The 25,618-nt window shown below is 48.4% G+C and overlaps 1 protein-coding gene across 3 annotated transcripts in view; it reads left to right on the top strand.

The window, feature by feature from the left end:
- Positions 1 to 6,473: 6,473 nt before the first annotated feature.
- NTN1 (netrin 1) overlaps positions 6,474 to 25,618 on the top strand; it is a 200,932-nt gene continuing 181,787 nt past the window's right edge. Inside the window, exons 1-2 of one of the 3 annotated variants that reach the window (XM_074972028.1) lie at positions 6,474 to 6,795; positions 7,234 to 8,276. In XM_074972028.1, the coding sequence (XP_074828129.1) occupies positions 7,259 to 8,276 (1,018 nt within the window). In that variant the 5' untranslated portion in view covers positions 6,474 to 6,795; positions 7,234 to 7,258. Of the gene's footprint in view, positions 6,796 to 7,042; positions 8,277 to 25,618 lie in introns of those variants that run through there. The other 2 variants (XM_074972027.1, XM_074972026.1) reach the window with 2 other exon arrangements.

Raw genomic sequence — 25,618 nt, 5'->3', positions numbered from 1 at the left:
CCCGAGCTAACGGGAGAAGTCTTAAGGGTAGCCCGCCCCGCACTCACTTTCCCCAGCCCTCGCCGGGGGTCCCGCTCCAGCGCCCACCCGAGCGCTCACTCATGTTACCAGGAGGAATTTTGCATCAGAAAGTGCCCACCTGAGCGGCGCTTTCCCACGCGGTCCTAGGTGAACTGCCGGATCGGGCCCCCGGGTGCGTCGCCTTTTTTTTTTTAATACAAAAAGAGGCTAATTAAATAGGGCCGCATCCTGAAGGTCCTGATCCGGCAAAGCCGTAGCCGGCTGAAAAGCTGTCGGAGGAGTCTCTTTCTTTCTCTCTGCAATCCATGGCATGAGCAAGGACTAGTCACTTGGGTTAGGATTTGAAGGATCGGGCCCTCAGGCAAAACTCCCTTGAGATCCGGCAATGGGAATTCAGTTTGTCACGAAGGGCCCGCTGTTTTCATAGATGGCAAGTGATTCCCCCCCCCCGACTCATCTTAATGGGCATTAGATAGTTATTGAAGACAGAATAGATTAAAATATATTGCATTTGCTAAACTGCAGCAAAACCATCTTTTAAAAAATTCCCTGGAGAGCGAAACCGACTAGCACGGTCAGCAGTCACCGAGCATGTGAACAAAGCACAGGAATCGCGTAAACAGCCGCCGCTCCTCCGCGTCGGTTCCCAAGTCTCCCCAGTTATCGAAAGGCCAGCCGAGAGAACTCGTTTAAACCTGCGGCGTCCGAGGGCCTCTCGAGTTCACTTCGAACTATTTTACATTTGTTTTTTTGTCATCGCTGCACTTTTAAATCTAAGAATAATATTTTATTCCAGAGAAAGCGATTTGTACCGGATCAAATCGATAAAGCCACAGCGACGTAAAACGATGCGAACAAGCGGCTAGAAACTTTGACATTTACACGGCGGTTGCCGACCGAGCATGAACAAATAGACATAAATAAATCCAGGACAAGATTAATCAATAAATGCAGCTTCCAGTGGTCGGCTTTTATTAAAGGGTCGATCTCCACTCTCAGGTTGACGTTGTCTGCAAAGCTCCTCAATTGAAAAATGCACCTCCCGCTGACCTAGCTGGGACATACTTCTTGCTAACTCAATCCTGGTTTACACTGACTGCAGAGTGTTCCGAATCGTTAAATTAGACGGTGGTCCCGGTGTAATTGTGTGACATTTCGTATGATTTTTTAAAATTACTTTGATGGTAAAGAGGGCGAAAGAGGCCTGGTTTTTGTAAATACACTCTCGGATACTCACATATATAAAATTCATACACGTGTAAAGTTATATGTAATAAGCTGCAGACACACGATTACGCATGTAATATCTCCCAGTGCCTAGCCACGCTTTTCACTGCATCGGGACCCCTTAACTAGACCGACTGGAGACTTTTGAAAGACTCAAACGAGACTTTTGAAACCGGAGTCTCTACTGACTTGGGAAATCAATCAAAGAAAACAGGAGGGGATGGGTCGGAGGGTCTAGTTTGTATTTTAAATTCTAGCTCAGCTTTTGACTGAGTGTGAAGGTGTCATTGGACCAGAGCTAAGAAAACAAATCGGAGCAACCCCGCAGCTTCCACGCTGCATAACCTATCATTTTAACATCAAACCCACCGCCCAGCCCCTCCTCCCCCTAGCCCGCGACCACGCCGCTGGCCTAGGTGTCAGTTTCACGGACTAGAAAAGGATCAGTCAGACCGCATCGTTCGGGGGAGGGGAGCCTCAAACTTCCCTGCGCTTAAAAACATAATTTTAAAACAAGCTCCTTTCCCGGGGGAGAAACCCAGAGAGCAGGGAGCCTCGGGTGGGTCTCCCTGAGAAGTCACCCCCAAAGTGGAAAGGAGATTTGGAGGTGTTTGGTTCACACCCACCTACGCCACTTCTTCCTCCCCCATGTTTTGCTCAGTTTCCCTCTCGAAGCAGCAGGATGCATCGGACCTGAAGCCATCCCCACCCTCCGGTTGCTTTGAACAAAGGGGTGGTTGCAGAGAGGACAGTGTAACCCCGCACCCCAGCCCCTCTCCCTGAGCCAGCTCCCTGGGGACCCTGAAATGTGCTCCATATAAAGGGGGAGCCTGTCCCTAGAGTCATGGCTTTGGGGGCGCCGGGAACGTGGCTTGCACCCCTGCCTCGGTGTGTGTGCGGGGAGCGGGGGTGGGGTGTGGGACAGGCAAATCTCTCTAACTCCCGTGGCGATTCCGCGTCCTGGGTTAACGTAGCTTTTAATGAGGCTTCTGTAATCCTGCCTTGGCGCTGCCCGGGGAGATGGAGCTGTAAGAGCGCCCGGGGGGAGGCTTTCGCGCTGTTTCACGGCGAAGAGTTAACAAATCCATCCAGCAGCAGGGCTGTCAAGGGGGAGAGGGCTGGGGGCCGGGGGCCGGAGGGAAGCTGCGCTCAGGCTGCCGGAGCCCGGCTGCCCTGCAGGGAGAGCGGTTGCACTGCCAAAGACGCCCCGCTGGGCTGAGCAGGAGCGGGAGCAGATTAATCAGGCCCTAATTCAATTTACAACAACCCCTTTTATTCAGCTCGGTGGCAAGGAATTCAAAGAGGGAGAGGGGCGGGGGGGAGGGGAGGGGGCGGCTATTCGCGTCGCTTTCCATCCCCCGAGCAATGCCTGTCACCGCGGCGGTTTGCAGAGACAGGGGGCAGCTTGCGGAGCGCCAGAGCCCAGGAGATTGAGTGACAAATGCATAGGGAGCCCGCGCAGAAAGGGCACCTCCGTTGGAGAAATAGAACTGCCCTTTTAATCAAGGGGCTCGGCGGAATGCAGGCGGGGGTGGGGGACGGTAAACAGGGCAGGGCGCTGGGGTTGGCAATGGGGCGGGGGGCTGTGCCAGCCCCGCACCCACTGAGGGCATCCTGGCGGTGCACAGCCAAGCCCACCCGCCTAGAGCGCTCGGCACAGCACCCGGCCTGCGGACACCCCTCCCACCCCGTGCATCTATCCAGGATGCTCAGAGCCCCAGGGAGGGGAGGCCGCCCTGGACTCAGTGGCTTTGGATCGGACTTTCCTGGTGCCTGGCAGCGTTTAGGTCTAGCAATATCTCACCTGTTGTATTGGCCGGTGGCAAGGTGTGGGGAATGTGCTGGGTATGTCAGTGAGCCTCTGCAAAATCATGTCTGATTCACCCCCCCGAAAGGCGTCTGATCCTTGTCTACACGCTTTAGAACAGAACCCTAGCAGTCCGGATTCGAGTACTGGCGTGCTCCCGGAGAATGGGCTTGTTCCCACGCACACGGGAATGACACCTTGGGTTCAGGGAGAGGAAACAACCCGTTGAGGGTGAACACCCCCATGGAGTCGAACGCAACTAGTGTGAACTAGCGAGAGCCGCTGGGAACACGAGAGAACAGCTCGGCCCACGCCAACTTTGAACAAGTCTCCATGTCTTTCTGGAGTTAGTAGATCCGCCTGGCAGAGAAACTGGGCGGCGTGTGGGGGGGAATTAGTCTTCTGATGCGGCCCCAAGTTGGATTGAGACCGGAGGGAATTCAGCCCACGAGAACAACCGACAAAAAAGTGACACGCGTGCCTTTTAGAAAGAGTTTGATGTGAAAGATTTTAAAGGGGCCGCCACGCTTTTAACGGACAAAATAACTTTTACCTGCCGGGGCCCAGTGCTGTGAGCTGAGGACAGAGGCTATCTAGTGTGCACTGTTTAGCGACAACTCGGGCAGTTTGGAACCCCCCGCCCCCCACCACAAGCTATCTTCTGTGATCCTGGATGGGAGGGGGGTGTGGAAAGGCACAACCATTCTATCCAAAATCTTGGTATTCCATAGACAGTCACCCGGGCCAGTCCCCTGATCTCATTTTGATTCATTCTTCGGTTTGTTCTTAAGTTATTGGTGGCTTTTTCTTTACCTGTAATCAGTGTCCTAAGAGCTGGGAGTTTCAGTAAGAAAGAGTGAAACACTGCTCACAATACACACACCATATCAATATTAGTGACACGTTCATAGGTTCATTCAGAATATAGATATGTTTCTCTCTTTCAGGATGAAGCTATGAAGTATGATTATTTGCTAGTTATTCATGATAACTTGTTAATTATAGACACCTCTATTGTATAATCTACACTGTAACATAATCCAGTGGGTCTAATTAGTGAGGAACTACCAAAGCCGGAGCACAGGTGATAAGGAATCCGATGCGGAGTCTGGGGGCTTCCTTTCATTTGCGCGCTCGAGAGCAAGCATGAGATGCAGCCTTAGCTGGAAGAAAGGGCTACGGGTTGACGGGGGGAGCTCGGCTGTGTTTTTACAGACAGTCGGGAAGGCAGGGCTGAGCAGGGAGCTTCTTCCACGCAGGGTGTGACTTGTCGGTGGAAATGAACGTCCCAAGAAGCATTTCCAGGTGTCTAGCTGAAGCCCAAACACGCTGTGATTCATCCCCGGGATGCAAACAAGTGGTTGATTTGGACCTTTTCCCTCCCATGCCCGACGGGAGCCCTTACATTTGCTAATGCAGCATCATTAGCGCTCCTAGCTGTTCTGAAGCGAGGTAACAATTCACCAAAACACCCGGCGCAAGGGGAACTGGAGTCCAGAGGAGTTTGGGGGTGACCGAGGGGGGCAGGAGCAGGCCTTGCGCTACCAAATACAATGAGCGCCCATTGTTCGCGCATCCACAACTGGCTTAAAAGGGGCTTCTTGGGGAAGAGCCAGTCTGCAGGGGCCCTCATAACTGGGGTGGCCCTGGTCATAATAGTGAATCCTCGGCAAGTTCAGCGAAGTGACCTTCACCATGGAAAGTACCCTAACGGCACAAACACGCTGAACTTTATACAGCGCGCCTGGGTACGTGTGTGTACAATATGTGTGTGCAATGTGTGTGTCTGTGTAGTGTGTACTGTGTAGACGTGTGTGTGTACACTGTGTGTGTACAATGTGTGTAGTATGTACTGTGTGTGCGTACAATGTGTGTGTGTAGTGTGTACTGTGTGTGTGTATACAATGTGTGTGTGTGTGTGTGTGTGTATAAAGCGATTGGGGTGGAAGCAGCTCTCTGATCCGGGGGTGGGGGAATAAAGTGATTAGCAGGGTTTCGGAAAGCAGTCTTGCGGGGGAGGGTGTTGAAATCTGCGCCCCTTTCTGACATCTTCCCGAAGGCGGCTGAGAGGCCCTGTCCTGCCAGGACCCATCGCCCCAACAGTCGCTGGGAACTTCTTTTACGCAGTTTAAAAAGTCCCCCCCCGCCCCCGCCCACATACAATTTCCTTGTAGGTGTTTTTTATTTCCCCCGGACAATGTGCTCCCCGGAGAATATACCTGAGACGAGAACCAGTGAGGCTGCCCAGGTCTCAGGGGGGCTCCGGTGCTCTGCTAGTGCCTGCGGACATTTCCAGCTCTATAAACCTGGATGGATCCTATCTTAGGGTCCCTGTCTTCTCCCAAACGCTCTGACTAACCCCGGCGGGGTAGATTTGCCTCTATTCTCTGCCTCGAGAGTGACCAATTCGTGCCGGCTCGCCCAGTATAATCACGGAGTGCCCCGTAGGGCCTTGCATAAGATTTGTCCTTGAGAGCACAGCTGTATGGGCCCGATCCTGCACTCTTTCCTGGGGCAAAACGCCCAGTGAGAGGCCGGAGCAGCTGATGGACGTTCTGCCTGAGCCCGAAGAGCGGGACTGAACCCTGGGTGAAAAGGGCCCCGATCCTGTGTTCACTGAAGCCGATGGGTACCGATTCTGCTCTAGCTTTCTCTAGACTCCTCTTTCCACCGACTCAGCAGCGTGCCAAGGCTTTTCTCAACCTCAGACACCAGCGCAGTCCCCCTCCCAGCACCTGCTTGTTTATTTAGACGTGATTTCCCCGGCTCCCTCTGAACAGGCGCAGCTGCTCCTTCCCAATCGCTTCCCGAACAGACTTGCAGAAAGCTCTGCTCTGACTTTGTCTTTACACCCTGTGCCTGGCATGACACAAACCCTTCGCCCCGCGGACAGAGTGCAGAGAGGTAAATAACAATAAGGACCTAACGAGGAGCTAAAGGCTGACGGCCAGATCCCTTCCGGACCCCCAGTACAACCCCCTGCGGAGCCGATAGAGTAACCGAGAGCAGAGTTTGTGCCTGAGGACCCCCCTCCCCTCCCCCCACACACACCAGCACTTCCCAAGGGAGAGCACGAGGAAGGTCCTTGCTACTGTCAAAGGAAGAGAGCAGGGCCCGATCCTGCTGCCATTGCAGTGGGTGGGAACGGCAAACCCCTCCCCCTGCCTCGGCTTCTCTCTTCCTTTGCCTAAGGTTCGTCTTTGCTGCGCTGTGAAACTTTGCTTTCAAATAGCCGATGTGCAGTAAAGAGTCTGCTCGCCCCGATTCCTTCTGTCTGCTCCGTCGCCCCCTGCCCCCTCCCAAGGCGTTCCTCTCCCCTCTCTCTGAATTAGATGCTTTGCCTGGTTTCCCCCCCTCCCCATCCTATTGATAAACTACCAGTGGATGTCGTTGTGTTCCTTGTGTGAGCGGAATGTCACTCCTTTAAGATGACCTCAAACTCAGCAGAAGCTGGGAACGTCATTCAGGCTCTCTGCAAGGCGCGGAGAGGGAGGCAGGGAAGGACAGAGTCCCGCCACTAGGGTGTTTTTGGGTGTGTGTGTGGTTTTTTTTTTTTTTTTGGTCTGAGGATGGGAATGCTCTGGGCTCTTTGAACCACACACCGTTCAGCATCCAGCGCTTCCACTCCGCAAGCCAGGAGCGCTCGGCTGAGAGCTTGAAGACGGGCTGTGCCACCTTCCCCGGGAGCTCCAGAAACTTTACCCTTGTGCCTCAGGAGGAAAACCAAACGAGCGAAGAAGGTAGCGTCCCACCTGTTGGTCTCCGCCGGCTACAGCTGCAGGGGGGTTAACGCCACCAGCCTTCGCGGCGGGGGCTGGCTTGGGAGAGGGGGCCGGGGTCGCTTTGCGCTTCTGATCCAGCCAGGGTTTCTCTGCCTCCAGCAGGCGCAAAGATCTCCTTCCAACCCGCCGGCTTCCCGCCGGGCTGCAGGCTGGGTTTCCTGGGCAGCGCCCTGGCACGGGAGGCTCTTCCCGTTCGCTGCCTGGGCAGCGATCCCGCTGGATGGGAAGCGCCCGGCTTGCAGAGCCGGTCCCCAGCAGAGCGGGCCGGGCTGCGCTCCGCGCCCCATCTGCCGGGCTGCAGCCTTCCCTCCCCGGCCCGGGTAGCGGAGCCCTTGGGTTTGTGACGGCGGCTTCACCTCCCCGCTTCTCTCTCTCTCTCTCTCTGTTTGCCCCCAGGCTCCCCGGAGGAGGCGCCCGCAGGATGCCCGGGAAGTGCTGGCGGGTTCTGGTCACGCTGGTGTGGCTGTGGTGCCTGGCGGGCGGCGCGCGTGGCGGCTACGGCATGAGCATGTTCGCGGTGCAGACGGCGCAGCCTGACCCGTGCTACGACGAGAACGGCCACCCGCGGCGGTGCATCCCGGACTTCGTCAACTCCGCCTTCGGCAAGGAGGTGAAGGTGTCCAGCACCTGCGGCAGGCCGCCGGCCCGCTACTGCGTGGTGAGCGAGAAGGGCGAGGAGCGCGTGCGGACCTGCCACCTCTGCAACGCCTCGGAGCCGCGGCGGGCCCACCCGCCCGCCTTCCTCACCGACCTCAACAACCCGCACAACCTGACGTGCTGGCAGTCGGAGAACTTCGTGCAGCACCCGCACAACGTCACGCTCACCCTCTCGCTGGGCAAGAAGTTCGAGGTGACCTACGTGAGCCTGCAGTTCTGCTCGCCGCGCCCCGAGTCCATGGCCATCTACAAGTCCATGGACTACGGCCGCAGCTGGGTGCCCTTCCAGTTCTACTCGGCCCAGTGCCGCAAGATGTACGCCAAGCCCAGCCGCGCCGCCATCACCAAGCAGAACGAGCAGGAGGCCATCTGCACCGACTCCCACACCGACATGCGGCCGCTGGCCGGCGGCCTCATCGCCTTCAGCACCCTGGACGGCCGCCCCTCGGCCCACGACTTCGACAACTCGCCCGTGCTGCAGGACTGGGTCACGGCCACCGACATCAAGGTGGCCTTCAGCCGCCTCCACACCTTCGGCGACGAGAACGAGGACGACTCCGAGCTGGCCCGCGACTCCTACTTCTACGCCGTCTCCGACCTGCAGGTGGGCGGCCGCTGCAAGTGCAACGGCCACGCGTCCCGCTGCGTCCGCGACCGCGACGACCACCTGGTCTGCGACTGCAAGCACAACACGGCCGGGCCCGAGTGCGACCGCTGCAAGCCCTTCCACTACGACCGGCCCTGGCAGCGGGCCACGGCCCGGGAGGCCAACGAGTGCGTGGGTAAGTCAAGCCCCCGGCCCCGGGGCTAAGGTGCGTGGGGAGGCGGGTGTGCCCGGCCGCAGGGACCCCGGAGAGCGCGGGACGCGGGGCCCTGGCGCAGGGGAGACTCGCAAGCGGGCGGGAGATCCAGCCGGGCATGGAGCCTTCCTTCCAGCCCTGAGATCTAGGAGAGGACGCTCAGCCGACCCTGGCCAAGCCCTGGGTGAAGGTTAATTCCCTTCCCCCCCCCGCTCCCATGCCCGGTGCCGCTGAACGGTGCCCCGGGGGCTGGGTGGGGCAGGAAGGCCGATCGGGGGGCTCGGCGTCGGGCCCCGCAAGCTGCTAGCGCACGTGGTAAGTGGCCGAGAGGAATGCTGCAGCGGGGTCGGGGTTAGTGCCCCCGCACGCTGGCGGTGTTGGGTCAGAGATGGCCGGGGAAAGCCCAGGCAGAAAGGCGCCTTGTCCCGGCTCACCAAGATCACATAACCCGCTGCAGCCGGGATAGGTCATGTCTCATGAGTTCTGGGTGGGGAATAAGCCTGCTAGTGACACATCTACCGGGCACAGACTAAGGCCCCAACCCACGCTACACAGGTGCCTCCCCATAAGTTGTGATGCAGAGGAGTTCGAGCCTAGGGAGCAATTGCATCGGTTAGCTCAGACTATACACTGTCAAGCCTGACTCAAATGAATTGCATTCAGACGTGCGCGAGGTTAGGATTGTTAGTAAATATTTATCCAATGACAGCTCCAGAAGGGCAGGGTCACTTTCTAGTCCTGCCTAAATGTAAATAATTCCTCAGTTGTGGGCCATCCAGGCGGCTTTTAAGGCAGACTGTTATAGCCTAGCTCAGAAGCCTCCAGCTCATAAAGCTGTGCATCAGAAACGTTTCAGTGGCTTTATAGCTCCAAAGAACTGACAGAGCTCTGGCAATGAGTCGCCTTCTGAGAACACAGTAGGTGGTGTTTTCTCCAGCTGACTTTATATGAAATCAATTAAAGCAGCACCTCCCTCTGAAGATGTTGTCCCAGCCCTGTGAAGTGCCTTCAATTGATCCATGAATAGGAGAGAGCAAAGGAGGGTTTGTGTGGAGTTGATGTGTTTGTGTCATTTCTGTCTCAGGCAGAAACACTGGCCAAGCCAATAATACTGTGGGTCTCTAATGAGGGACTTGAATGAGGACCAAGGCTGAAATGAGAAACAGCAGTGTGCTTGGGGGATGATTTATTTAACTGGGCCTGAGGCAAGAAATATAGATCCTCTTGGCTGTAAACAATTCCAGTAATCTAGGTTATCATTCAAGAAAGATTCTTAGCGTATTTACAGGCAGTGCTGCAATATTCCGGCATGGGTTGTTCCTGAGAATGACAGGCAGGAGGATGCTTTGTGGTTGGTGGTATGTAGTTAGTTGCATGTTCTCAGACAAGGCGCAGATATTCCTGGAGCAGTTAGGAAGGCTTCACCCATCCCAGCTTTCCCTTTCCCTTTAAAAGGTGATGTTGACATTCAAGAAGACAAGTGAGTGAGAAATTGGCAAGTATAAGGTGGGCACAGATAGCTCATCAAACACCACTCAGAGGAACCCCTCCTCTCCTAGCCCATGACTTGCACAGCTTTTGCTGAAGTATCTCTCTCCTGGCCTGTAGCATGCCCTGCTATCCCATTCTTGGGCTCCCACACGGCTTTGGCATGCACCTTATTCCTGATCTCCAGCACCCCCTTATAGTCTGATCCTGAGGCTCCTGCCTCCAGCTCTGCCAATGCTGATCTGCAACACTCCCTTGTCCTGAGTCCCCCACATCTCTGCCAATGCACCTTAATCCTGTCCCACAGCAAACCCCCTCCCATTCTTGTCCCGAGGGCATCTCCCCCCAGCTTTGCCCATTCACCTAAATTCTGACCTGTAGACATTTTCACTTTTGCCCCTCACTCCCAGCATAGTCAGTAATCTTCTAATCTAACCTACAACCGCCCCTCTTTTCCAGTCATGCTCCCATACCCCACATCATATTAATACATTTTAAAGTTGGCCTGTAGCAAACCCATTCTACAGGGCTGGCCAGAAGGAAAAAAAAAAAAAAAGAAGAAGAGAGGTTTCAGCATTTGTTTTTGTTTTGCACTGGAGCAAAAACTAGTTCTTTCAAAATATTTGTGCAAAAAATCAGAGAGAACAAGAGTGAGTGAGACCCACCCCAAAATAGCCCAGTGGTTTGGACACTCACCTAAAATGTGAGAGACCCAAGTGAGTGCCCTAGCGTCTGGGCCATGGCTTTTCTGTGGTGAATCTCTCTCTCTCTCTCTCTCTCTAGTACATTTCCATGAAAAGTTTCAGTTGTGATGAATCAGCATTTTCCTATGAAAAATCCCCAGCCAGTTCTACCATTCTAGTCTTTGGGGTCTTCTAGCCAGAGACTTAGTCATGTCACACACTGGTAATGCTGCGGTATGAAAACTTGCCCACCAGAGATTAAACTGAGACTCAGCTATAACTCATTTTTACTTGTCATCTAAGTCACATTCCAAGACTAGTTAACATATAACAATACTCACTTATAAAATGCTTCAGCAGCATCACATGTGTTTTAGCACTTGCATATCTTGGGTAGATTCTCAACTGGTGTAAATTGGAGTCAGTGGAGCTATGCTGATTTACACTAGCTGAGGACCTCTTTTATTAAAAGTGCCTTAATGCTGTATTATTCATTTCTGCATCAGATTCTAGCCATTGATGATACATAAGTCTCTGATCCTTCTTACACTGGTTTGCTACCACTGTGACTCCATTGACATTGATGGCATTCCTCTGGGGTTACACCACCATAAACAGAATCTAGCCCTTGGAGAGAAACTTTTTCTGAGTGCTTCTATCATTTGTGAATATTTAATCACATTATTTACAAAGAAAGTATATATCACTTGCCCTGTCATCCAAAATATTCCGCTCCAGTGATAAGAATAACATTGTGCAGCATCTCCGAACAGTTTGTTTTTCCTTTGCTTAAATCATAATCAGATGTGACTTTAAAGAGTATTTAATTTCTGTGTCTTCCTCTTGAACACCAAGAATAATAACAAAGAAAAATACTGGCAATGCACAGGGTTATTTGGCTCACTACGTCTTCTTCCTTTAGAAAATTAATACAGCTAAGATACTTCAAGATTAATACAGAATGCAGACATATGTGCTTTGCAAAACCTTTTCTAAACCTGTCATGTCAAGTCTACATTTTAGTAGAATTCTACTCTGCCAACATACACACGTTCTCTCTCTTCTGCTATCAATTTACCAAATTTGATTGATAGATAGATAGATAGATAGATAGATAGATAGATAGATAGATAGAAAAAAGAAGAATTTAGTCCAGTTTTAAATGGAAATTACAACACAGTCTTAACTGTGCAGCAGTTACTGATGTATGTGTGTATACAATAAAAAAGGTTTCAGAGTAGCAGCCGTGTTAGTCTGTATCCGCAAAAAGAAAAGGAGAACTTGTGGCACCTTAGAGACTAACAAATTTATTTGAGCATAAGTTTCATGAGCTACATGCATCCGATGAAGTGAGCTGTAGCTCACAAAAGCTTATGTTCAAATAAATTTGTTAGTCTCTAAGGTGTCACAAGTCCTCCTTTTCTTTTTACAATAAAAAAATTACTCATGGATGTAGGAAAGCTAGATTCTTCTCTTTTGTGAAACTTTGAATTTCTTCCAGAAATAATCCTAAACAGCATGAAAGAGAAAAATATAATGTTTCAGGGTTGGTGACGCTTAGCAGAATACAGGAAATCTTTCATTCATCCATGCATTAGATCTTCGACTGGGGTAACTCAGCAGAGTTCTGTTAAAGTCCACTGAACTGTGCTGATTTACACCATCTGAGGATCTAGTCCAGAGTGTGTATGTAGGTATATGTAATCTATACACACACGTGTGTAATCTGAAAGAGTGGTGGTACTGATCTTTCTTTTAATGGATATTTTATTCTGGATGAATTGAGGCTTGTGGAAGGGGTATTCACGATCCCTGTGAATTTTTAGGCACCACTGTTTTTCACAGACGGAAGACAAGGAGCTATATTTCATAAATGAGTTACTGGGGTTTTAATAAACGTCCTGTGAAATTTAGAACTTCCTATGTGCCACTTTGGCATTGTATTTTTGCTGAAAATAATTATTAAAAATAAATCACATAAGACAAATGCTCCGAGATCTTCCCAAGTCTGCGGCTGGGCTATAGTTTATGAAAACTAGTTCTGCAGCCGAAACCATGGATTTGCATAGCACAGTTGTTATTTAAACCCTACGCCAAAGATGGCTGTGTGAAATGAGCTCCTTGGTGCCCTGTAGTTGAGTTTGTCTGTTGGGTGTCTACCTGTGTTACAATGGTAATAATGACACAAACAGAGCTATGTGAGTGTGCTCTTTATTTGACTGTTCTCTCAGCTGCAGGACTCAAATGCTTTGCTGCTGAAGATAATTCTATAGAGTATATTGGAATAGCTTTGATGCAGAATAATATTAGGGTTTAATTCGCACTGTGGAAGTTAATGGAATCCTTGGTCACAGGAGTACTAGGAAGATTAAATTCACAGGAAAGGAATGACTACAAAGGGAAAGGTTTGTCTCTTTACCGTGAGTATGCTCATTACACACATTCCTTGGTTTTTATGCTTACAATTTCTACCCTTGTGTAAAAGTGGCTTATTGGCATTAACCATGTATTGCTGTTTGAGGACACCAAATCCCAAGTCTTCAAAGGAGGTGGTAAAACCAATCCCTTAGGGCCTGATTCTGATCCCACTCACATCAGTGTAAATCTGGAGCAGCTTCAGCGAAGTCCATGGAATTGCCAGGGTATAGAAGTGGCCGAAGGGAACGGAGCCCAGATTCACCCATACACTCTGACTGCTTTGTGCCACTTTCGCAACACCTAACCTCTTCTTTTCTGACCACTTAAACTGGGTTGATGGCTATTTTCTGTCACTGGCACGGCACATAGCAGCCAGAGCATGCTGGCAAATCTGGCCCTATGTCTTTAAAAGACCAGAATGATATAAAATTAATACAGCAGACATTATGTGGATTAAAAACTGGCTAACTGATAGGTCTCAAAGTGTAATCGTAAATGGGGAATTGTCATTGAGCAGGTGTGTTTCCAGTGGGATCCCATAGGGATCAGTTCTTGGCCTTACACTATTTCACATTTTATCAATGATCTGGAAGAAAATGTTAAATCATCACTGATAAAGTTTACAGATGACACACAAACTGTGGGAGTGGTAAATAATGATGAAGACACATCACTGATTCAGAGCAATCTGTGTTGTTTAGTAAACTGGGTGCAAGCAAACAATATGCATTTGAATATGGCTAAATATAAATGTATACCACTATGAACAAAGGATGTCTGGCATACTTACAGGATGGGGGACTCTATCCTGGGAAGCAGGGACTTAGAAAAAGATTTGGGGGTCATGGTGGATAATCAGCTGAGCATGAGCTCCCAATATGATACTGTGGCCCAAAGAGCTACTGTGATCCTGAGATGCATAAAGAGGGGAATCTCGAATGGAAGAGGTTATTTTATCTCTATATTTGGCACTGATGTGACCACTGCTGGAATATTGTGTCAAGTTCTGGTGCCCACAATTCAAGGATGAAGCTGATAAATTGGAGAGAGTTCAGAAAAGAGCCATGCGAATGATTAAAGGATTAGAAAACCTGCCTTATAGTGATAGACTCAAGGAGCTCAATCTGTGTCACTTAAAGAGACAACTAAGGGGTGACTTGATTGCAGTCTATATGTAACTACATGGGGAACAAATATTTAATAATGGGATCTTCAGTCTAGCAGAGAAAGGTCTAACATGATTCAGTGGCTGGAAGCTGAAGCTAGACAATTCAGACTGGACATAAGGTGTAAATATTTAACACTGAGTGTAATTAACCATTGGAACAATTTACCAATGGTTGTAGTGGAGTCTCCATCACTGACAGTTTTTAAATCAAGAGGGGATTTTTTTCTAACATCTGTCTAGGAATTATTTTGTGGAATTTCTCTGGCCTGTGATATACAGGAGGTTGGACTAGATGATCACAATGATCTCTTTTGGCCTTGAAAATCTGAGGGCTACAGGGAAGCATGGTCCAGCTCCTCCTCTTATTGTGAGATTAGCTTTCTTTGGTTTTGTGCTCTGTGTGTGGTGTGAAACTCCAAACACAATGGAGTTCTGAATAACTTTCATTTTTAATACAATTAATGACCAGCATAGAAATAACCGGGTAGATTAAAGAGTGGCAGTAATGAAGGAGTTAACAGGTGCAACATGATTAGCCAGTGGGTCTCCGTGGGAAATAGCATCTCCAAGTCCCTAGTGTGAAGCTAGTAAGTGCTGTTTAAATGTGTAAACAGTATAGAGCTGTCATTTATCTCAGTTAGCCTATAACATCTGGAGCAGAGCCACTGCTGGGATTCTCATTAACACCTAGTGACCAGGATCCTCCAGCTATTCACATGAACAATATACCAGGCTTGCCACAAGCTAAAGAGAGACCCTTTCTGCCATGCTGCACTGCCTTTGTCATGCCAGAGCTGCCATTTCAATAAGCCAAAAGAAAAGGAGTACTTGTGGCACCTTAGAGACTAACCAATTTATTTGAGCATAAGCTTTCGTGAGCTATAGCTCACTTCATCGAATGCATCCGATGAAGTGAGCTGTAGCTCACGAAAGCTTATGCTCAAATAAATTTGTTAGTCTCTAAGGTGCCACAAGTACTCCTTTTCTTTTTGTGAATACAGACTAACATGGCTGCTGCTCTGAAACCTTTCAATAAGCCAGTTTCTTTCCTTTGGTCTCGCTGAGTATTTTACTTCTAAAAAGCAATCACCCAAACTTCTCTCTGGCCGCCGAAGGTAAAAGAAGACACAGAAGAAGGTGCTTTAAAATGTGTATTCCCAGTGTGGATGTTGGAAAGGCAGTGAAAATCATATCTCCTTCCTGAGGAATGCCAGTCTTTCTCACCACCGTTGGTACCTATTTTTTTCCCCTTAAGATGAGCTATGTTTTTTGTTAAGTGAATGTACGTCTTGGGATTAATTCAAGATCACATCCTTAATAGTCTTATATGTTTACACTTCAAAAAGTCCACTTGATTTGATATTCTTCTCTGTCATCATGATAATTTCTTTCTATGTCTGTTGTACAATATACAATCACCACATTACATTGCTCTATGGGTCTAATTTATAGTTACGTGAATTCCAAATAGCTTTCTTACCCATAAGAAACATCCCCAAAACTAACCACTTTCCATGCATACAGCTCTTTAATCAAAGATTCTCAAAGCGTTTTTACAAGCATTTGTTAGGAACATAGGAATTGCTGTATCAGAGCATTGGTTCATCTAGTCCAATGTCCTGTCTCTGAAAGTGGCCAGTATTAAATGCTTCAGAGTAAGGTGCAAGAAACCGTGTAGAAGATAATTACAGAATAATCTGCTCCCTAGCATAAATTTCACTCCTAACTAAGCTCACACCACTGTAAGGTAGATGAGTGCTATTTTCCTTATTTTAGAGATTGGTAAATAGGCACTGGGATATGAAATGACTTGTTCAAGATGAGAGACAAGGTGGGTGAGGTAATATCTTCTGCTGGACCAACTCCTGTTGGTGAGCGAGACAAGCTTTTGAGCTACACAGAGCTCTTTGTCAGGTCTGGGAAACTTAGGCTATGTCTACACTGCACACTTTACAACGGTGCGGCTGTGCTGTTACAGCCACGCCGTTGTAAAGTACACAGTGTAGCCGCTCTTTGTCGCCAGGAGAGAACTCTCCTGATGACAAAATAAAACCACCCTCAACGGGGGGCAGTAGCTTCATCGATGGGAGCATGGCTCCCACCAACGAAGTGCTGTCCACACCAGTGCTCTTCATGGTTAAAACGTCTGTCGTTCAGAGGGGGTGTTTTTTCACACCCCTGTGTGAAAAAAGTTTTAACCACAAAATGCAGTGTAGACATAGCCTTGCTCAGAGTGCCACAGCTAAATACAAGGTGGAACAGATTGTTTAGCATAAGTAGTTAACACATATTTCAAGGGACCTTTCAAGCTGGAGTGGCCCATTAACACCCTTGCAGTCATAGGGAGCTGGGGAGTTTGTTACAGGGTTATAGATTCAGGGCTGTCCTTACCCATACACAAAGCACACAGTTGCATAGGGCACCAGGAAATTTGGGGCACCAGCTCCTGCGCAGCTGCGTGCTGCTCCAGCCCCGGCTCCGGTTCTTCCCCAGGCCCCCGCCCCTGCTCTGCCCGAGCCCCACCTCTTCCCTGCCCCTGCTCCGCCCCAGCCCCACCCCCACTCCCCTGAGGACTCCAGAAGTGGTTGGGCTCCCTGCACTCACTAGTAAGTAGGGCAACCTGGCCCCAGCCTACTTTGCTCCCCTGGCTCCCAGTTGCTCCCCTGCCTCCCGGCCAAGCCTGGGAGGCAGGGGAGCAAAGCAGGCTGGGGCCAGGTCACTCTACTTCCCACAGGAAGTGGCCAGCCCCCCTCCCCCCATCCCCTATGGAGGCCTGGGGCAAGCCCCCCCCCGAGCCCCCCGCAGAGGCCTGGGGTGGGGCTCCACACAGACCCCCCTCGGAGGCCTGGGGCCTCACACAGCCTCCCTGTGGGGGGGGCTGCGTAGGGCACCAAAATAGCTAGGGATGGCCCTGTATAGATTGGTTTCAGAGTAGCAGCTCAAATAAATTGGTTAGTCGCTAAGGTGCCACAAGTACTCCTTTTCTTCCTGTATAGATTGTTATAATAAGCCATAAATCCAGTATCCTCATTCTCAAAGGGAACTGGCCCAACACTTTCAAACGATGAATCTAGGAGCTTAAATTCATAACTTTGCTAGACGTTGTTACAACAATCTATAACCCCACTAACAACCCCTTTCCTTTTCTCCCTGTGACTGGAGGGGTGATAATGGGCCACTTCACCTTGAATAGGAGTACTTGTGGCACCTTAGAGACTAACCAATTTATTTGAGCATGAGCTTTCGTGAGCCACAGCTCACTTCATCGGATGCATCCGATGAAGTGAGTTGTAGCTCACGAAAGCTCATGCTCAAATAAATTGGTTAGTCTCTAAGGTGCCACAAGTACTCCTTTTCTTTTTGCGAATACAGACTAACACGGCTGTTACTCTGAAACCTGTTCACCTTGAATGGTTCCTTGAAATATGTGATAACTGCTTATGCTAAACAATCTGTTCCATCTTGTATTTAACTGTGACACTCTTGAGTAAGTGCTTGTCTACACTTAAGCCTGGTCTACACTGGAAAATTAGGCCAGGTCTACACTACAGACCTATATTGGTATAACTACGTCATTCAAGGGTGTGAAAAGCCACACCCCTGAGTGATGTAATTATACTGACCATGTAGAGCTACCGCCTCTTGGGATAGCTCTACCGCCTTGGGGTACCGCCTCTTGGGGAGGTGAATTACCTACACTGATGGGAGAATCCCTCTCAATTCTGTGTTGGTGTAAGTAGTGTCTGCATTGAAGCATCACAGCGCCATAGTGTAGACAAGCCTGAAGTTTCCCAGACCTGTAGAAGAGCTCTGTGTAAGCTCAATAGCTTATCTCTCTCACCAACAGAAACCGGTCCAATAAAAGATATTCCGTCCCCCACCTTGTCTCTCTAATATCCTGGGACTGACATGGCCACAACAACATTGCTCAGGATGACACACACACAAGATGACACAGAGCCAAGCCCTTGATTCAATCCTGACTCCCAATTATGTGCTTTACCGCTATAGACAACACTTAAAATACAGCCCAATCTTACAACTCACACAAGTCCTTACTCACCGGAGTAGTTCCATTGACTGCAGTGGGATTACCTGTGTGAGTAAGATCTGTTTGCCTGAGTAAGAGGGCCCAATACATTTGAACTGGTAATACTTTCTGGAAATTCCCTAGCACAGTGGTTCTCAAACTTTTTTTTTCGCGGACCACTTGAAAATTGGTGATGGTCTTGGCGGACCACTTAATGATTTTTCCAAATGTTGTTTGTACTGTTAGCTAACTATTGTAAAACTCTTTGGATAAAAGCACTATATAAAGAAATCCGTAATAATAATTAACATTTTTTTGTTCTACGAATAAAAGCACACAACTCATATTTTAATATCAGTAGTCTTACCTTTCTAATGTGATGGATGTGCCCTCTCTCCCCTGTTGCGGCAGCCCACAAGCTGGGGCTGGGAAGAGGGGGGGTCTCTTCCCCGCCACAGAAGCCACAGAGCTGGGGTTGGGAAGGAGGGCTGTCTCTCCCTGGCAGCTGCAGCCCTGGAGCTGGGGAAAGTTGCCTCTTTCTCTGGCCGCCGCAGCCCTGCACATCCCAAATTCCCCCCACCCCCTCTTCTCACCTCACTGCCCCCTCCCACCTACCCCTATTCTCCCCAAGGCCACCACCTCACCTTACATGTGCGTCTTCTCCAGGGTCCAGGCACCTAATTAGTGGACATACCTGCGCGGCTCCACTAATTAGGTGGGTGGCCCTTCATTCTCTCGTGTGCGGCCACCCAGTTGTGCACCTTAGAGGGAACTATCCGCGGACCACCTTAGTGGAGCTCGTGGACCACTGGTGGTCCGCGGACCACAGCTTGAGAACCTCTGCCCTAGCACATTCAGCCATTTCAGGAGTCAATATGACACTCACCTTCTTTTCTTGTTCCAAATTACCTTGTGAGATAGAGGAAATGAGTGTGTAATTCTGATGAAGCTCATGGAGTTCATGCCAGAAGCTACTGTGTATTGGGCTTAAATTTGTTTTAATAATTCTATTAGTGGATTCTTCAGAAAACACCACTTTCTCTTCGGCTATGTCTACACTACAAAATTAAGTTGACCTAACATATTTCGGCATACAGCGGCTGCAGTAATTACATTGTTTGTGCATGTCTTCACTTTGCTCCTTCTGTCGGAAGTGTGTGTCCTCACCAGGAGTGCTTGTATCGATTGTACTGTCAGGGTGAGTCAATGTGGAATGGCTCTTGAAAGCCAGTAACAGTTGACATAATCAACACAGTGTCTACACTGTCACTGTGTCAACCTAACTACTTTGATCTTGACTTTACGCCACTCGGGGAGGTGGAGTTAGTAAGTTGGCATAGTGGGGCAGTTACATTGGCAGGAGCAAAATTTAACTGTAGACACTTCCATAGTTAGGTCAACATAAGCTGCCTTGCACAAACCTAACTCTGTAGTGTAGAGCAGATCTTAGACCTCAGATTTCTGAGTTACATACCAGTTCATCTTTTCCAACAAATGCCCTACACTTATCAGGCAGCAAGTGCTTTGGAAGGGTAAAACTGCTATAAACCAACATTTCAAAGTGGGATTATGTATTTCAGTTTGTAGAGCGCCCTAGGTACTGTATGTATTAGAATACACCAGTTCTAAATAAAATCCACTACCAAACACAACAAAACAAACAAACTGCCCTGCCAAGACCGTACAGCCTAGAATAAGCACCCATAGATAACAATCATAATAAACATATTCAGCCACCACCAACTTCTCAGCAATACTCATCCCACTCTCAGCAGCAGGATCACGATCAAAATCCAGAGAGCAAAGATGGGAATTGCAACATGCATTGAAGGGTAACAGACCCGGGCTTAGGCAGACAGAGGTTGGGAACGAAAGGTGAAAAAGTTAGCCGAAGTAGAGTGATACTTCCTGCTTCACTCTGAAATCTTCTTCAGTAGGTGGAGAAGGTGAAATCCCTCACAGAAGCAGTGTTCAGAATGCCAGGTTCCCTGCCATTGAAACCTGAATTAGCCTGAAGTCAGTTTTGTTATTCTTATTACTGGACTGGTCAGACATCTTCCACTGGAACTTTTTTGTCTCCTTTGATGGAAAACTGGGTTCTCAACTAAATGAAAATTTTCACAGAAAGTATCTGCTTTCCTTGAAAATTTTAAATTTTTCATCAGAGAACCTGAAAACCAAAATTTCAGTTGTCAGCCTCAAATGTTTCCATTTTTGGTATTGTTTGGCTGGAAAAAAAAATCAATGTTCATACTTTTGGCTTTTTGATGAAAAGTCAAAATATTCCCTCGGGGGAAAAAATACTTTTCCTGACCAGTTCTAATTCTTATTTATTATTTCATGGGGCCCGCCAGTGTGTTAGAAGCTTCACATGGAAAAGACAGGTCCTGGGCCCAAAGAGCTTATCATTTAAGGATCCAATTCTGCAAAGGGATCCACGCACCCACACCCTTTCACCCTTTTGGAGTCCCATCAAACATCAGTGGAACTCCCTCCAGACCTGATCTACCCATGTGGACCTCTTTGCAGAATCAGGGCTTAAAGGATGGATGTGGCATGGAAGTGAGACAATAACATGCTCCAGGAAGAGGAGGGTGAGAAAGGACATGGCTTGGAGATATATTATTGTCGTTAGTTTAGTTAGATGTACAACCTGGTGAATCAAATAGGATTTTTTTAAACAGTGTTTTAAAGTGTTGCAAGCGACACAGTCCCTGACTTGGTACAGACTTGGGCGCGGTGGTTTGTTTACTATTGCAGAGGGCATACCAACATACTAGTAGTTAGTTACATAATATTTCTGTGTTGCTCTCCCCTCTCAACCTTGGTTCTTCAGGTATCATCTGCTCTGCACTGAAGAATAGCTCTGTGTAGTGCAAAAGTTTGTCTCTTTCGCCAACAGAAGTTCGTCCAATAAAAGATATTCCCTGGCCCATCTTGTCTCTCTAATATCCTGGGACCAACACGGCTACAACAACACTGCAAATTGCACTATTTGATCCGTTCCATTCCCGTCAGCTTCTGGCCAACCCAAGCCAATTGCATGCCAGCCCAAACTGTTATAAAGCATCCAAGTCCTTTATAGTGGGAAGGGACTGGTGAAAGAATCCACCAGTGAAATGGCTTCTGAGCTCAAATATTTGCTAGACCATGGTAATGCTTGCGAAAGAGGCCAGGGAACCTTGCCCATACTTTTAACAGATTTAGTAGCATCAATAAATTAGAGCCACTAGTTTGCTCTATAACTTTTCATTAATTTTTTTAGTGTTAGAGATAAGAACCGCCGTAAAACACTTCTAAAACTCCCATTAACATGAATAAAATTCCCTCATGGTTTCCTTGGATATGGGAAACACGATTAGATAAATATATACTGCATTGTATTGAGCAAGCACTTTGAACATGACCTCTGTAATTTGTTCCCATACCATTGGCTTAATCTATGGGGCCAGGGCGTGAGATGAAGTAAGCACCTGCACATCTCTCTGACGTCAATGGCACTTGCAGGTGCCCTTTGCCTCTCAGATTTTGGCTCTATATTTTTGTTCGCCTAGAAAATGTTTAACAATAACAACTGCAATCACAGTGTGAAAAGGGAAACATATTGTTTTTTCAGCTACAGGAGCTGGCACAAGATGCACATTAAGTCTCTCGTTGCATTAGGCTGGAGACAGCCTTGTTTGCCATAGCAGCCTTCCCATGCCTGAGTTGGATCCTACAGTTAGATGTGAGAACAGTCTGCTGGTAACGATGTTCCTCAGCTAAAGGGAAACCGCAGGTCAGGCTTACTGGGCGAGGGGTAACTGATAGACTCTTGGAAAACTGTAAATGCAAAATCCTACCAATGAATAACTTCCTCTCCAATGAACCTGGGGCTGGACTTTAGTATATCAGTTGTTGCTGCTGGGAAAAAGTTTTCAGGGCAAACCGATTACAAAAACTATTCTGAGACAGATCCTTAGCTCGTGTCACTCAGCCTAGCCCCATTGACTTCAACAGAGCTCCATTGATTGACACCTGCTGAGGATCTGGCTGTAATTCTACACAGGCATTTGAGGTCTGTTGTATTTTTCCCCAAGGAGTTCCTCGGGTGCTTTATTAAACCCTAGGGTACCCTTCATTTTAACCAGCTTTAATCTTCCTGCCCTCAAAGCTTCATGTCACAGTCATCATTATTCAAGTGCCTAATTTGTAAAGAAAGAGGTGCCGGGCCTCAAGCATTCATAACTGATGCAGCAAGCCCAGAGGTGCCGGGGTTGTGAACTGCCAATCCTAGAGGTGCCGGGGCTCAGCCCTGGCAAGCCCTGGCACAAATGAAGCGCTGAATTCTTCCCATCAACATTTCTCTTCAATCAGCCTGAGGGGATGCTGTTTAGCAGCAGAAGACTCTCTCCCAGCTCCGTGGGTCAAGGAGTGAGAAGCTGAGACTGGCAATTGAGTCCGAGTCAGGCCTGTGGCAACCCATGGCGCTATTCCATAAGCCACTGGACCAACCCCACAGCCCATGCTGGCCTGGAAAATGCATGCAGGTGCCTGCCTGGCAATGGGGAACAGTGCTTTGGGGATTATAACACATTTAGTTATTTATCAACTTGCCAATTTAAATGCCTGATTCCTGTGATTATTTCTAGAAAATCTGCTTCATGAAAAATATTTTCATTAATCAAGGAGGAGGGAAGAAGCAGGGATGGGAAAATAAAGGTTAAACATTTGCTTAAATTTTATAATAACTCAGAGGACAGTTCAGCAATGGAACAAACTGCTCAGGATAAAATTCTTCTGTCTCATAGAGAAACCGCTAACGTGCCTAATTTTTTCTGCACTCGAGGCTCATGCGGCTCTGGGGACGAGGTCCACTGCAATTGTATTTATTTACTACATGCATATAGGGAGCCCATCATAGTGGAATCTGGGCACATTTGACATGCCCTAATATTGGGTCTATTCATATCTCCCAGTACGAGCAGAATACAGACCATGCTTCCCTCAGCACTGAAGACAAAGGGCCAGATCCTCAGCTGGCGTATCTGAGCATAGTTCCCTTGACTTCAGTGGAGCTATCCCAGTTGACACCTGCTGAGGATCTGGCTCACAGAGTGAAGAGAGACTTAGTCAGTGAGATAGATGGCTCCAGGATTTCATGCTGAAATTCATGGGAAGCAAATCTGAGGGGGATTTGCTGAGCTCTGGAGCCCCTTCTGAGTCAGTGGATTCTGTGCTGCTGTGATTTAAGTGTGCCAGCATCTATATATGGACCTGAATGTGGTATTTTTATATTAGTGTCGACAATGTTCTCAAATCAAAGTGGGCAAAGACCCAACATCCAAAGTGTTGTATTTCCTTACCCTTCACCTCATGTTTTCTTACCTTTAGCTGAGTTTTACCCTCATTCAGTCTTAGAGGCAGTGTGGGCTGGTATCTAGAGCACTGGACTGGGACTCTGGGTTCTAGTTCCAGGTGTGCCACTAGCCTGCTGGGTGACCTTAGGCAAGTCACTCCGTCTCCCAATGCCTCCGTTTCCCCTATGTAAAATGGGGCTTGTGATATGTATCTCCTTTGCAAAGCACTTTGAGATCTACTGATGATAAGTTCTCTCTCCCTCTTTCTGTGTGTATATATATATATATATATATAAAAGCTAGGGATTATTAATACAGAGGCTAATGTTTCATACACATGGATTGGAGCAGAAGCCAGAGCTGGTACTTGTCATGATGGGGTTTGGATGCTGTCGTCAGACAGCTGCACAGATAATCATTATGTTGCGGGCAGGGTCTGTTACACTCATTCTTCAGCTCAGTACCCCATGGAAGAGAAATGAGAAAGAAGCTGTGAAGAAACGGCCATGCAAATGTCCAGGAAGTCAGAAGCAGTACTGCAGCTTGGTCATTCATCCTGCTCATCGGTGGGTATCACATGCTGATGGCAGGTGGAAGCTCTGAAGCAGCTGTTTTTTCCTGTGATGAGTGGAGACACATGCACTTCACTAACCACAGACCCTTGAAGCAGGATCTTCAAGCTGTCTTTGCAGACGTTCTTATCCTGTCTGAGAGCAACACATCAGTGTGGTGCTTGAAATAACAGCATTTATATACAACTGGCATAAAACAAAGACAGGGCTAGTTGCACAGGGCCTGCTTTTCAGAGATGATGAAAACCCACAGATCTTATTGCATTCTGTAGGAATTGTGGGTGCTCATCACCTCTGGAAATCAACCTCTTCCCCCTTTCTGTGCCTCAGTTTACCCATCTGTGATGAGGGGAAGGCAATGCAATACCCTCTCTTGTACAGTGCTGTGGAGTGTGGGTGAAAAGTACTATTTATTATTACTATGCCTAGGTGTTCAGTATGAGTTTTTTCAAGAGAAAAATGGCAAGTGAGGTCAATGATGCAGTCAAATGGAGTATGGAGTACTGCATGGAGTAAGTGGAGTAAAAGCAAAGCCTCTGGCTGGGATGGTCTACAGGAATTCTACTTCAAAATCCATTCTGTATAGGAGAATTTGTTTCAGAAGAAACATTTGATCCCAAGCATTACTGAGCACCCATAATTTCGATCAACTTCCAAGTGCTCAACACCCCTTAGGATCAGGCCCTAAATCCTGGGACAGCCTAAGGAAGGTTCATTCTGCCACATGAGGCAGAATGGTATAATAGGTATGGATGACATTGTTATGAAGGACCAGATGGGAAGCAATATCCATAGAAGTATGGGCCTATAAGCTGGTAGAGTTGCTAACTGTAGTCTCACAAGTGAGCCTTGCACTGGGAGAGCTTTCTCACAGCCTTTTATTCTCGGGAAGCTTAAAGTTAAACTGATTTCCAACAAAAAGGTTTTAACACAAACAAAACCAGCACAGTTAGGCTAAAACAAAACCAGTCTTGGAGGTTTGCCTTCCCTTTAGCTTGTCCACTGCTAATCTCTGCTCTCCTCTCTCTGGGCCAAAGCATGACATCCTTATTCTGTCCTGATTGATACACACTCCCATTGGCTACAAGGGAAGTTCAGCCTGTGAGAGGACTGAGCAAAATCCGATCTTCTGTGATTATCAGGGATCTCGCTTTGAAAAAAGCATCTGGAGTTTAGGCTCTTATCTCTTGACTGGTTTCCCAATGATACCAAGGTTGCTGGGCTGTCTGAGCCCTGCCTTATTTTCCCAAAGCACACTAACACTTTCTCTTTATGGCCGCATGTGGGAAGCAAGAAGTCCTGGCTGGGAACTAGCCCCCTCTTTGCCAGTTCCAGTACCCAGCGATGGATTATTGAACGGGGAAGCACAAGCCTTACATGAGGACCTTTGAAATGGTGTGAAATCTTCTCCGGTGTCTGTAAGATTTTCTGTGAAAATGTGTGGCCAGCTTAGCCTTTCTGGTGCTATTGAATTGCAGACGTAAATGTGGGATGGCCCCAGGTAGGGCATAGGGTCAGTCCACAATGCAAAATTGTGTACTGGGATGTTGTCTGGGAGGAACCACTGACGCGGCCTCATTTCTGCCTTCAGTGGAGTGTGCGCCAACAAAAATACAGCTGATCTCC

This window comes from Natator depressus, chromosome 14, assembly GCF_965152275.1.
Source record: "Natator depressus isolate rNatDep1 chromosome 14, rNatDep2.hap1, whole genome shotgun sequence".
NCBI classification, from domain to species: domain Eukaryota; kingdom Metazoa; phylum Chordata; order Testudines; family Cheloniidae; genus Natator; species Natator depressus.
Note: the sequence above shows the minus strand (reverse complement) of the source record. Positions and strands in the feature narration are given on the sequence as shown.